Here is a 14,911-nt window from a genome sequence, read left to right as displayed (position 1 = left end):
TGGTGTCAAAACAGATCACTCCATGGCCATTGTCAATCTCAGCTGGGGAGGGGTAACAGGCCCAAAAAGAGTAGCAGTGTTCCCAAACTTGCCTGTAGATTGCCTACTGGGCAATGACTTGGAAATTTCATCCTGGGCTGAAGTTGAACACCAAGCCCATCTGAGAATGCTGGGCATCCCTGAGAGAGTTAGTGGGGCTGTTCAGGCCCTAGCCCAACCCCAGGGAACGTTTGGAGTGATGGAGCCTGAAAGAATGGCCCGCTGTTCTACACAAGAGAGCACAAAGGATGAAGAACAGTCGTCTTCCCCCCAGACTATAGGTAAGGGTCATCCTCCTCAGGGAACTGATCCTACCCCTAGTGAAAGAAATGCCCCAGAGGTAGTCAGGCCTGTCCTGACAACCCCTCTGATGTCAGGGGACCCTTCCAAGGTGGTACCCAGCCTGGAGCAGGTAACTTGCCCCTCTCTACCCTTCCTCAGTCAGCCCAGGGCTGCAGAGGTGAGGGAGGTCAGTGGACCCTACAGGGCTCCCTGTCCAGAGGAACCCCTCCATCAGCAGATTAGGGGCACCCAGTCTAGTAGCCCTAGCCAGGTAAAAAATTCCTCACCCTTGAGGGATCCCTTTTGACATTGAAAAGGGACCACCCCCAGAAGGACTCTATTGGGCAAAGGCAAACCTGGGACCCAGTGGTTCCAAATCTAGCATGTCCCTCCAGTGTTCCATCCAAAGGGACCCAAACCCTAGCTGTAGGCAGCAAAAGGCTGACCCTTAGAGCAAAGTGCAACTCAGTCATGGAAAGAAAAGCATCCATGGTGAACAGTGATCCGAGGGAGCTGAGACCAAATTTATTAGGGCCTCACTTCAATACTCGGACCCATCACCAGTCTTTTACTTTACCAAAATACACCACAGGTAGTGAGTCCCCATGGTGGAGACCCTCTCATAGCCTTAGGGTGAGGGATTGCTTAGTGGACCATAAGACAGGGGGTAACCATGCCAGTGTAGGTACTTCCTTATATGGCCACTCAGTCAATAAAGGCTCAACTGGGCAAGATTAGCCTTATCTCCTTTCGTTTTGGGGGGGGGGTTATGTAGGAAGGTGGAATCTGAGTACATGGTTGCCCCCACTTTTTTCCCGGTGTTTTGATGGTTTTTGACTTAGTTTTGCTGGTGTGCTGCTATTCAGGGCCCCAGCCTATCTGCTTTATTTTCTAAAATGATTCCATGTAGTATAGGTATACTCCAGTTTGGTTACTGGGGTACCCTTGTGAGTCCCTAGTATATCGTACCTTAGGTACCAAGGGTATAGGTACCCCAGAGGCCTACCAGGGGTTGCATAGAGAGGGGGGTTTTACCCAGCTATAGTCACTGGGACCTGGGTTAGCTACGTACTAAGAGGAAGGGGTCCCAGTCTAAATAGACAAATGATTTGAAAAATTTAAACAATAAAATCACACAGAAAATAAATCCGTCCACACTGTTTTAATCACAATGGGAGTAAATATTGCATCTATCACATTTGAACAATCAACAAGTGGTTGAACAGTGCCCCAGGAAGGGAGGGGGGGTGTTGGTGAGATCAAGTGAGGACAATGTGATGGGGAAGGAGATTGAGTGACAGAAAAATCAATCAATTAAAGTAAAAAGTAAAAAGAGTTACGTATTATGTACAAGACAAAGGACAATAAAGTTCGGGTTGTATATCTAAAAGAGTCATACTCCGCAGAGTTCAATTAATGGACAATTAGGGCATGGAGTTGACATTGAAAAACAGGTGGTTGTCGACGTTTCGACCCTCAAAACTGCGCAGGTATTGATACTATCCTTGCAATGGGGAGCTCGATCGGTACACCGCCAGATTCACTCGGCACTGGACATCGCTTGGCCACGAGTCTTCTGAACTAATGTTTCCCTATTGTTGAACGCGTCTTGAGCGCATTGACTGGACACAGCGACAAGTCTCTTCCCAATTAATCCTGACCACTCATGATACAGGTTGCCTGCCCCGTTACACGTCCTGATGAAGACCCCATTGCAAGGATAGTATCAATACCTGCGCAGTTTTGAGGGTCGAAACGTCGACAACCACCTGTTTTTCAATGTCAACTCCATGCCCTATTTGTCCATTAATTGAACTCTGCGGAGTATGACTCTTTTAGATATACAACCCAAACTTTATTGTCCTTTGTCTTGTACATAATACGTAACTCTTTTTACTTATTACTTTAATTGATTGATTTTTATGTCACTCAATCTCCTTCCCCATCACATTGTCCTCACTTGATCTCACCAACACCCCCCCCTCCCTTCCTGGGGCACTGTTCAACCACTTGTTGATTGTTCAAATGTGATAGATGCAATATTTACTCCCATTGTGATTAAAACAGTGTGGACGGATTTATTTTCTGTGTGATTTTTTGTTTACATTTTTCAAATCATATGTCTATTTAGACTGGGACCCCTTCCTCTTAGTACCAGGGGTTGCAGCATGTATTATGCCACCCCTGGGAAGCCTTCCAAAATGACACCACAGGACTGCTACTGCAGCCTGGGTAAGGTGGTGCATGCACCCCTTACTAAGATATAGGTTACCTATATCTACCTTAAATCACTGCACATATTTTTATTTTATTTATTACATTTATAAAGCGCCTGACTCACCCCAAATGGGGTATCTCCGCGCTAAGGACAACTGGTAAACACAACACAGTGGCAGCATTAGAGGTGAAAAGAGCTGAGTCTTGAGTTCTTTCCTGGATTTCAAGTAATTAGCTTCTTGACGAAGGTCCAAGGGCAGTTGATTCCACAGTTTAGGGGCTATATAAGACAAGGATTTTCCTCCTAATCTAGTTTGCTTAATACGAGGGATGGTGAGCAAGCTCTTCCCTTCAGATCGGAGTGAACGCGTTGGGGTGTATTTGACACATTTTTCAGTTAAGTATGTAGGGCCCATCAAATTGAGACCTTTGAACACCAAGCAGCACACTTTAAAATGGACTCTCATACGAATTGGAAGCCAATGTAGGCTGTGAAGGAGAGGAAGAGAAGGGGCACGGTAAGGGGCGCTGGTCACCAGGCGTGCAGCAGTGTTCTGCACAACCTGTAAACTTTGTAAATCAGAGTCCTTGGCAGATACTAATAGAACATTACTGTAATCCAAGCGACTAAGAACCAGTGCATGGATTAATGTTTTGCGCCTACTCATAGGAAGAAAGTGGAAAATCTTCCGAAGCAGACAGCGCATAAAAACAAGATCTTTTAACTGTTGCAATGTGACCCTTCAGATTGAGATCTCTGTTTACTAGCACCCCAAGGTTTTTCCACCACTGTCTTTGGGGTAGGGGCTGCACCCAATTCTTCAGGCCACCATCCAGGAGACCATCTAGATATGGCATCCTTAAAAAGCATGATCTCTGTTTTCCCTGTATTTAATTGTAGAAAATTCCTCTTCATCCAAATGGTTATTGTTTTCATGCCTTCAGAGAATACATTCTGAACATCAAGGGTGTATTTGTTGTAAGTGAAGATTAGTTGCGTATCATCTGCATAGGAAATTGGGAGGAATCCAATTTTCCTAAGCAACGCAGCTAAAGGGGCCACGTAAACATTAAATAAAGACGGGCTAAGACAGGAGCCCTGTGGCACTCCTTTTGTGACATGACTGATCTTAGATTGGAAAGGGCCCACATTCACAATTTGTGTCCTATCAGTTAGAAAGTTCTGTATCCAGCTCAAGGCTGAATTCTGGACCCCTATAGAGTGTAATCGGTCCACTAGGATTTGATGAGATATTGTATCGAATGCGGCGGATAGGTCAAGCAGTACCAAAATTACTGCCTGACCTGCATCCGCCAGTATTCTTATATCATCAGTTACCTTCAGCAGGGCCAGTTCAGTACTGTACTTTGGCCGAAAACCAGATTGGGAATAGTCCAAACAGTTGGTGGACTCCAAATAGGTCGAAAGATGGATGTTGACATGTCTCTCCAACAGTTTGCCTATAAAGAGGTAACAAAGAGATAGGACGATACATAGAAATTTATCAGTCACCCCAATGGCAGGCCTTATCAATCCTTAAGGCAGGGTCCTTAGTTTCATGTGAGAGGGTGCCCATGCATGAGCAGGGCCCCTCTGCAGCCTTTGGAATTTATTCTCTGGGGCTGTTCTGTGATGCAGCCTGACCATATACACTTAATTGCATTATAACCTCGCAGCAAATGCTAACTTTTGGTTGGCTGCACAGAAACATGTCGTGTTTGGTGTCAAACACTTTGGAATCCTACTCCTCCCTGCCAGTTCTGGCAGTGGGGGTAGAATTCCACCCTTCTAGAGGGAGAGACATGTACACACCGGTCTAACCATTAACAAGTTTAAAGAGCCCTGGCATCACCAAATGGATGCTGCAGCCACAGACATGAGTCTGGCCTACTGCTCCTGACCGAAACATGGGCAGGGGAGGCCTGGACAATAGGTTTCCTGTCACAGGGAGGTGTAACCACCTCCCAGACAGGCTTTAGTGTATGGGGCTGGGTGGGTGCACTCAGAGAGTGCGTTGAAGTCTGCATTGGGGGCACATTTGGTGTCCCTGTGCATAGCCCAGTTCAAACCAGTTGCAGGGGCTGGACAAAGGAAATGGGTGTAGCCACCCCTCTTTCCAAACCCTCCCATAGGCGGGTCCCTAAAGTTAGTCCAACTCCTTTCTTAGTTATAAGTAAGAAACCCCTGGCAAAAGGACTTTAGATAACCCTTGATGAAACTCTACAACTGAATCCTGGAACTTCGATGCTCTACTAAAGACTAGAGGACGGAAGAAATCTCCCTTGGGGTCAAGGAGTGACTACCCAATGGCACCAATGAAGCATTTGACGGTCTGCATCTCCGAAGCTCCCGACGGACTCCAAAGTACCTGTAGCACAGTAAAAGGATTTCCAGACTTCTCAGAGGCATATCCGAGTCTCCAGCAAAGCTGAGACCCGCAGCCCACACGAGTGATGTGGAACCAAAACTACTGGACACTGTGCACATTTGCTAGTGCATTAACTTCTCGACATCTCTTGAAGTTGTGCTTTGGGTTACTTGTAGCCCAAACCCGAGCACCATCTTTACCGAAGATTGTGGGGGACTACACTGCAAGAGTGTTCCGTGAGCCCGCTTCTTGCATTTCCGCTTGAGGCTCCTTCGCGATCCCTGGTCCTTCGACTGGTGGGTCCCTGTGAAGGTGACTCTACTTTTCCTTGGGCTTCCCTGGTTGCTCCACACATGCTCTGACTCCCCACCGTGTGGTGAGTCCCTCAGACCTTGCTGGTCTGCACCGAAGCATTTCTTTACTTTCTGCGTGGGTTGCTGTCGCCAAGGCTTGATTGGATCCAATCGGGGCACTGACACAACAGCACTCGACAGAAGAATGTGTTTACTAACAGACAGTGTTGTTTTAATAAAATTCCATATTCATCATAATCACTGATTACTTTCCATTTCACTGCAGGCAACTAAACAGTATAATCCAATATTTTATTTACTATTGTCAATAAACATTTGTCTGTTTGAAATCAATCTTTTTCAAGTGTATTACCCCAAACTAAATACGTAAAATAAAAACTACATAAAAGGTAACATGTAATCTAGTCCGATATGCTATAGAGGGGTTCTGGTGACGTCCTATACCAAGAAGGCTGGGAGGGCAAGCGCTCCGCAAACATCAAGCAATGAATTTGTGTCTGAAATAGGATTAGCACTCCCCATTGGACTGACAAACATAGTTATGTCAAAACTGCGGTCACTATTTACTAAAAACTGCAAAATGTTATGAGGTGACTGCAGGGCACAAAGGGTGTACTTTTATTTTGGACTGTGATCATTACAACTGTCAGATGAGGTCTTAGGCACTTGTAAATGGTGATGGGGATATATATACGTTCTGCAGATCCAGCAAGTAGAAATAAATATAATCTCTGTATCAATGGCAGAATAGTTGCAAACTCACCTTGAAAAGTGGTTGTGATTTGATAAATTAGTTTACTCAGCGAAGGTGCAGAAAAGGGATGTGAAGGGAGTGTGGGATAGTTTGGAGGAGTTAAAGAAAGGATGAGAGACAGACTGTCTTGCTAATTGTGCATTGTAAATATTCATTTATGTAAATAATTGATTGTGGTCTTTATTAATCCTTGAAAAAACAGCATTCATTTGCCATTGATAAACCTTCAGAAACAGTAATTTCAAAACCCAGAGGCCAATAAGATTAGGATGCTGTAAAGAAGAGGTTGTACAGTTTTCTTTAGACGGGGGCCGAGGGCAAGGGATAAGATTTGCTTTGTAGACCATCCACCATTGCTAGAAGCCAAGTAGATAAAATGTACTGAGACAAAGAAAATACTCAAAAAAACTGATGGCCTTTAAAATCATGTGTCACTTCCCCTTTCACCAGAGTAAAGTAGCAAGCTATTGTTCTGCCTCATAATTGCCTCTGTAGTGGGCCAGTGTGGCTGCTGAAGTGGTAAAGAATGGCATGAGGTAAAACGTTCTCCAAGGCCCACTTCCATTATCCACATAACACCATACCCATAATGAAAAACCTTCATCAAAGTTTTTAGCAGTGCCCGCGTTTTAGAAGGTGGTCACATGCTCCTTTAAATGGCAAGCTTATCTACCTGATTCAATCTCATGAATTATATGAAAAGCGTGTGCATGTAAATGTAGAAATACGGATATGGTTAAAACGAGCAAGCCAAAAAATATCCAATGTGTATGAAGATCTATACCTATTGAACTTATTTACACTGTATTTGTAGGTTAGGTAGGTGTGGGAGGAAGTGCCAGAAAATGAAATGGGGAAGCTAAAAGATGAGTGACGTCTAATCCAGACATAAGGGGAAAGAAGAGGAAAGGAGAAATAATTTGCCAGAAAAGAAGCATAGTCGAACAGTGAAGTGGGCTTAACGACAGTGCAACAAGTGGAGATACTAAGAAGATCATCTAAGGTTTAGAGGTATTATTGGTTGATGAGAAATGCTAGGAACAGCTTTGTATAGAGGCTGGTGAGGTTAGTTATGGATTGGGAGCAGGGTGTGGTAAATAACATTTATAGTGGATCCAATTTTAGAGAACATGCATGGAGGGCAACTGAAACACCCAAATACCTGGCCCCTATTCCTCCATTAAAATACTTTTTCACTTACCCATACTCTTCCAGCACTATGATGTGGGATGCCCAAAATCAATGAAAAACTCCAGTGTCTCATGTGGTGTCTAGAAAGGCATACAGGAAGCTGTAAAAAATCCAAAAATGATTTCAGCAAAGATTAAGGCCAACTCCAGCCTCCACTACTGAGGCTCACGATCCTGCTCTGCCCACAACTTTGGATTTGAGGATCTCAAATTATGGATATTGTCCTACCATTTTATAACAAAAACATAACCAAAATGTTGAGAAGTATATATAAATAAGCATGGAGTTTTTATTCTAAATACACATCTGCAGTGCTTAAACATATATATGTATTAAGTGTATATAATCAAGTAATACACACACACACACACATATATATATATATATATATATATATATATATATATATATATATATATATATATATATATATATCAAAGGAATCCCGACCGCCGATGGCTGCGGTCATAAACAGGCACGGACCTCCTTCTCTTCGTCACCTTTCCTCTCACTTATGGATCAAGTAAGAGACGCCAAAACACCATATAGTGTAGCAGTGCAGAAATTTATTGCAGTATTACCAGAGCAAGTGCTCTCCCTGACGACGTTTCGCTCCACGAACGGAGCTTGGTCACATGACGCGATAGGAGTAGGTGGAAACAATATATACAAAATAAAAGCCTATGCGCCTAAAGAAACAGGTCGCAAGGGTACACAACAATGTAGACCTGATATATGAAATGGAAATTTTACTGCAGTAAGATACCGCAGTGGGGAGGAAAGAAGTTACAGCATAGTGCTCTAAGCAAACAATAAACTTAAAATATAAGTCTATCACAGTTTCAAAATATTGACAAATGATCAGTTTAGTCGAGCAAATAGTATTTCTCCATACCTGATGTAACTTAACAAATGAAGAGAGCATAGTGCTCCACTATCATAACAGTAGTGTTGTTAAGTTGAAAAATATATATAAAATATATATAAAGATTGCTCAAATGCAAGTGCATTTCAAAGAAAAGTAAAGAGTTGCCAATACATTGCACATTTCATATCCCCAAATTTCCTATAGTCAAATCATAATAGCAGTACTAGGTTGTGATTAATGTAAGTGCTAACTATAGTGCAAAACAAAGTAATATTAACAAAAACTTAAAAAGATTAATGTATTCTGATTAAAAAACAATCGTCGGCTAAAAAGCCCAAATGGGGAACCTGAATCAAGAGTTGTTCGATATAAACATCAAATCCTACATATAATTTCATCATTAATATGTAAAGCCCATTTGTCAGTAATATTTTCAGATAGAATCAAAGAAATTGAAACTGGATCAAACACACTAAATCAAACCAATTCATTCAGATATCATGTTACAAAAAGTGGTGTAATTCATCAAAAGCATTTACCCATTAGGGGACCTCGTATCAAGTAACATGATAAATTAAGCTTCTTTTTGTCTAAGTAGTCTTTCACGATCCCCACCTCTCCCGGGGTTTGGTACAGAGCATATATATATTATTATTATTATTATTGACATTTGTTGAGCGCACGGCTACCCCCAACGGGGGTGTCCCGGCGCTGAGGATTGAGAGCAGATGGAGGGAAAATTAGCAGCCAGAGAATAGAAAGGTCTTTAATTTGCCCCTGAATTGAGATTCGATGTCAACGAGACGGAGGCTGATGGGTAGGGAGTTCCACAGTTTAGATACCACCACTGCAAAAGCTCTACCACCCTTCCTTGCAAGGCGGAAACAGGGAGGGAGTAGGAGCCGGAAGTGGTTAGATCTGAGGTTGAGAGACGATTGGACTAATTTTAGTCTATGTCTAAGGTATCTGGGGCCTTTACCATTCAAAGCCCTGAAAACTAGTACGAGGGCCTTGAATCTGACGCGAGCAGTGATAGGGAGCCAATGCAACTTCCTAAGGTGGGGCGAGATGGAGTAGCGATAGGGGACTTTACAGATCAGCCTGGCTGCGGCGTTCTGCACGATCTGCTGCGTGTGTAGTAGGTAGGCAGGAAGTCCTAGATACAGACTGTTCGCATAGTCCAGGTGCGAAGTTATCAAGGCGTGGGTCACTGTCTTCAGTGACTCAACGGGGAGAAAGGGGGAGATCTTTTTTAGCATGCGTAAGTTTACGAAAACATGTCGAAGTGACTTTCTGGATCTGGGTTTTAAAAGATAATTCGTTGTCGAATTGGACTCCAAGATTGCGAGCCGCTTTTACCGGGGAAGGTGGCGGATTGAGTTCCGCAGGCCACCAGGTGGTAGGTGGCATGGGGGTTGCTTGATTAAAAAAAAGCACCTCAGTTTTGTCCGTATTAAGTTTTAGCGTGTTCAAAGTGATCCAGGCTACAATATTGGAAAGACAGGTTCTAAAACTTTTAAACCTCTAATAAAAGAGAGAGGGACCCCACAGCCAAAGGGATGGGGTACCAAGAAGACTATTTAGTCAAGCAAAAATTCCCTTTGGGACACCTTATTCAAGTGACAAACGTTCAATACATAATTAAAACCAAAAACACATAGACTAAGGAAATACTGTACTTATGAGGCAAAACACAAATGAATTTATGAAAAAATCTGGACAATTTATTACACAATGCAATGTTTAAAAACAATAATTCAACAATAATTAAAAAGAAGGGAGAACATTAAAAGTAAGGAAAAAATAAATTCCCCCCAGATGTCTCGATCACCTTTGCTAGGGGTGCGACATGCACGTTGAAAAAAAGGGGACTGAGAGCAGATCCTTGGGGCACCCAGCAGCCAAGCGGTTTCTTGTCTTTAGACCAGAAAGGTCGGCACCATACTTGTTGTGTACGGTCCGTTAAAAAGGAGGTAATCCAGGCTAAAAGGGTGTCACAGATCCCCATCTCAAGGAGTCTGTTTAGGAGGATGGGATACCGTGTCGAAAGCTGCGGACAGGTCGAGGAGCACAAGCATGGCTACCTCGCCCCTGTCCACACTTACCCGCACGGTCTCTGACACCTCTAAAAGTGCTGTCTCAGTACTATACCCTTTCCTAAATCTGGATTGTGAGTCATGTAGGAGATCATTGCTTTCTAAATAGTCAGAGAGTTGTTCTTGGACTATTTTTTCTAGGATTTTGGCTGGTTTTGGAAGCAGTGATATCGGGCGATAGTTACTGAGTACTGTAGGGTCTGCTTCTGGTTTTTTCAGGAGGGGGATGAGGATGGCCTGTTTCCAGGTCTCCGGGAACTGACCTGATAGGAGAGAGGAGTTCCATATTGTTACAAGGGGTTGTACGACCGCAGGGGCAACTGTAGAAAAGACTTGAGCGGGCATGGGATCTAAAGGTGAACCCGATTTACATAGCTGAAGTTTGTTCAATGCTGCGTCTAAGGTATAGTTTTAAATGCGCTTAGCCTAATGTCCTTAGTAGTAGGATGCACAGGAGATATGACCTCTGTGTCTGATCTATTCGCTACATCAAAAGAAGCATAGATGAGATTAATTTTCTCATGGAAAAAATCTGACAGTCCATCACAGAGTTCTTGGCAAGGCTCTTTCTTGTGCGAGAGGGCCGCAGGATTGGTGAAATCTTTCACAATTTGGAAGAGCACCTTGGCTGAATTGTCTGCGGATTTAATTTTGCTGGCGAAATATTTTTTCATAATACTTTGTTTGATTTTGTGAATTTTTTTTAGCGCCAATCTATAGGTTGTTTTGGCAGCTGAATCGTAGGTGCGGCGCCAAAGGCGTTCTAACCTTTTACATTTGCTTTTTTCTTCCCGTAACAGCTGGGAGAACCAAGGTGCAGACGGTTTGGTTCTGGCTGAGGAGAGAACAGTGAGGGGAGCGATGCTCTCGATGGCCGTGGTGAAGTATTGATTTAGGTTTGCTACGTCCTCATTTATGTTTGTGGAGGGTTGCCAACTGAGCTCGGCTAGTGCCAGAGTTACTTTGAGCCACTTTCTTCCCACCTTCTCTGTCCTGCAGGTGGAGGTCGTGGTAGGTGGGAATTTGAGTTTAAAAGGGATAATAAAATGGTCCGACCATGTCACCGGGAGGGGGGCAAGGGTAGAGAGGCCGGGTAGGTTCATGAAGATAAGGTCTAAAGTGTGACCAGCAGTATGTGTGGGGCCCACAACATTCTGAAATAGGTTAATGCCCGCCATAGTCTCTACTAGGGAGCACGCCTTTGCACAATTACTGTTGTCTACATGTAGATTAAAGTCTCCGAGGACAGTAAAATGGGGGTGTTTTAGAGAGAGATCCGCCAGGATTGTAAATAAATCTGTGGTATGGGTGGGGGGAGTGTTGGGAGGATTGTAAATTAGCACCCCTGCACCAATAAGGAGAGAGGCCTCTTAGATACTGAAGTACATAGCTTCAATAGATCCCAGATTAGCAAATTTTCTGGATGAGATTTTCCAGTGGGATCTGAGGATAATAGCTATTCCTCCCCCTATCTTTAATCCGGGTCTGTTTAGCCCGACAAATTGATAGTCAGGGGGGACTGCTAAAGCAATATCGGGATTGGAAGCTTCTTTCGTCAATGTTTCCGTAAGGAACATTAAATCCCAGGCGTTCGATGTGAGAGAAAGCCAGATGTCGCTAGCATGTTTGGGCAGGGACCGACAATTGACTAGGCAGGCTTTCAGTTCACGTAGTGGAGAGGCGTCTCTCTCTTGTGTACTTACATGAGTGAGGTGAAGGGGGGGTGGAAGGAGTAGTGGCAGTTTGAACAGGTGAAACTGTCCGGAGGTAACGCGGGGTTGTACCTTGTGTGATTATCTACTGTTGAAGGTCTCAGTTCTAAGAGACCGTCTCTAGACCATCTGCGGCATACTATCGGGTCGATTAGGGCAGAGTGACCAGCGCTGGGCGCGGGACAGGCGCGGATGGGCGCAGAAGGGCGTGCCTTAGGCGCACCTTCGGCACGCCATCGGCGCGCCCGCTGAGCGCGCGCTGACACATGATTTATGTAGAGAGCGAAGCTTGTGATCAGCTCCGCCCCATGTGCTGCCGGGAACGCCCTGCGCGTTCTAGTGCCCGGTCTCCACGCCCTCCACACAAACAGCACACAGCTGCGGGGACCGAGGCGGGAGCAAAAAGGTACAGAGGTATAAGTGTGCAAATAGGCAAATTTACATGTTTTTAAAATCGCTATTCATTCTAAAAACGCTGCTGAGTTTAAAAAAATTATAAAATGCGCTGCTCAATTTAAACAGTATAACACCAGGAAATGATCGTCTCAAAAGGATGTTGGTGGGGTCAGGCAGCCGCCTACTCACCGCAATCCTCAATATATATATGGATATACATAAAAAAATATTTATATATGCCTGGGTACATACGGGTACAGCAGCTAGCCAAATATTCACTCAGTGTGGCCCTTTCTTTTGGGTTGTGTATCGCTCTGTTCAAAATACATCTTTGGAAAACTTTCCTGGGAAATAATGAAGTCCTTTTGAGTTTTGCAGGTTTTGATGATTCAACATTGCGTCTAGGGAATCTCAGAGGTAGTGATCTAAAGAAGCTGACAGAATCTCATGTCAGTTGTTCTCTTGCACCGGCATACTTATCCAGAATGTTTGAAGTTCTAATAGTCACTAGAGTCTTCTGAGTATGATAATCTAAGAGGAGTTTTCAAAAGTCTACAGACTAGATACACATTGCATGGTGTGCGCATGTGTGTTTTTTCCTAAGATGTCTCTAGCATACCTGTAAGACCTTGGTAGTCCAGCGACATCTTATGAAGCTTGCAGGATTCCACAAGCTCCTCGAGTGACTGCGCCTAAGTCAGCAGAGCTGGAGGAGGTTTCTTATGTAACAAGGAATATTTATCATCCATTAAAAGTTACTCTGGCAGAGTAGTTCCATGTATTATGTCAGCTTTGTGTGCAAAGCTTAAACATTGGAATGAGCTTCTTCTCTGGTACTTCAATGCAATCTTGATTCTCGAGCTTCCTACCAATCTAGGGCCATATTATCAAGGAATGGCGATAACATTATTGCCGCTTTAGCGGCAGGAAACTGCAGCTAAAGCGGCAATAATGGGATTGATAATATGCCCTTGTGAATTCCCATAGAAGCCCAGGTTCACACCGGAACCTGGTCTTCTATGGGAATTCTCAAGGGCATATTATCAAGCCCCTTATCGCTGATTTAGCGGTGGTTTCCTGCCGCTAAAGCAGAGATAATGTTATCGCCATTCCTTGATAATATGGCCCCTAGTCCATTACACATTTCTGGTCTTTCAATACCATGTCCTGGTCTTAACATTAAGGAGTCAAAAGAATATAATTAAGTCAGTATATCTTGGTAATAGTGATGATAGAGTTTGGTGGCTCTGGCAGAGGGCATGAAATGAACTGCATATATTTCTGAAAATGTTGTATTCCAAACGTTGTATCACAAAAGGCATCATAATTCTCATACACTTGTTTGTAAAATATATGTAAAGGACACCATATTTCTACTTGTGAATGACATTAAGATGGGTGCTGCCTTTAAATATGCATTTACAAAGCTAGGGGAAGTTTGTACAAGTCATCAGTCTGGGTCTACTTCATTAAGAGAAAGCTTGCTTTCTGGTGGTGATGAGATAAACAGCTTCAAAGGTTTGCTTGGAATTTATAATTTACCTGTAAGATCGTGGTGTCTTTTATATTGAGAGTGTGAATGCCTAGTTTAGCTGGTAATGTTGGAATCAGAAAAGAAAGAATCAGCAGTGTTTCACATAAAACCTTCCTCATACATTTTGGCTCTGTGTATATAGTACTATTGCATAAACTATGCTGTCTTCAGAAATATACATTGTACATAGTCATCTATGTAAAGAATCAATTAGTGGCCTTTATTAACCTTGATGAAACAGCATTCATTTGAAGTTAACAAACCTTTGACAACGTTATGCCAAAACTCAAAGAACTTTGGGCCACATGCAACAACCTTTTTTCCAGTCGCAAACGGTTTGATTCTGCGATTTGGCCCATTTGCGACCGGAAACCGGCCTTTTCTGATGCATGAACTCATTCCCATTTGAAAATTAGGTAATCGCAATTTTTTGCGATTACCTAAATAGCTAATGCATTTAGGGAATGTCAATTTGCAAATCCGTAAAGGCGATGCATTAGCCCTTTCCTAAAGGCAAAGTGTGCCTTTAGGAAATGCTAATTACCATCAACTTCAAGTTGATGGTAATTTGCGCATTCTTTGAAAAATGCACAAAAGTGCATTTTTCAAAGTGAGATGTGGCGCACACACATGCCCTTAGGGCAGGTGTTTGCGCCACATGAGCACTGTTCCCTTTTATGGGGGGTGCATCAGGGGGGCCTTAGGACCCCTGGCACCCTTGGAATTGCATTCGCAATTTGCGATGACAAATTTGGTAATCGCAATTTGCAAATGCATTTCCATTCATTCCTATGGGCCTGTAGGCTCATAGGAATAAATGGAGTAACATTCCCTAATAGCGTTTCACAATTTGCAAATCGCTGTTAGATAGTGTTAAGGAATCTTAATTTATTTTGAGATACCTACATGCATAGGGATTTGCGATTCCAAAATAGAAAATCCTTAAAAATCACTCATTAGGAATCGCAAATCCAAATGTTGATGCATGTGGCAGATAAAGATGTAATCACTGTTGGGTAAAATCCATTGAGGAATGAGGCAGTAAGATAAGACAATGTATGATAGAGCAGATTGTGTACCATGGCAAGAAATGACTGTTTTTTTCGACTACACATTGATAGAAAACCAAAAAATAAAAT

General features: G+C 43.2%; 1 protein-coding gene across 1 annotated transcript in view; it reads right to left on the bottom strand.

The window, feature by feature from the left end:
• LOC144762718 (uncharacterized) overlaps positions 1–14,911 on the bottom strand; it is a 186,055-nt gene that overhangs the window by 78,537 nt on the left and 92,607 nt on the right. Inside the window, exon 15 of the mRNA XM_078647967.1 lies at positions 7,177–7,266. Coding sequence (XP_078504093.1) covers positions 7,177–7,266 — 90 coding nt within the window. The remainder of the gene's footprint in view (positions 1–7,176; positions 7,267–14,911) is intronic.

This window comes from Lissotriton helveticus, chromosome 6 (assembly GCF_964261635.1).
Source record: "Lissotriton helveticus chromosome 6, aLisHel1.1, whole genome shotgun sequence".
In the NCBI taxonomy this organism is placed as follows: Eukaryota; Metazoa; Chordata; class Amphibia; order Caudata; family Salamandridae; genus Lissotriton; species Lissotriton helveticus.
Note: the sequence above shows the minus strand (reverse complement) of the source record. Positions and strands in the feature narration are given on the sequence as shown.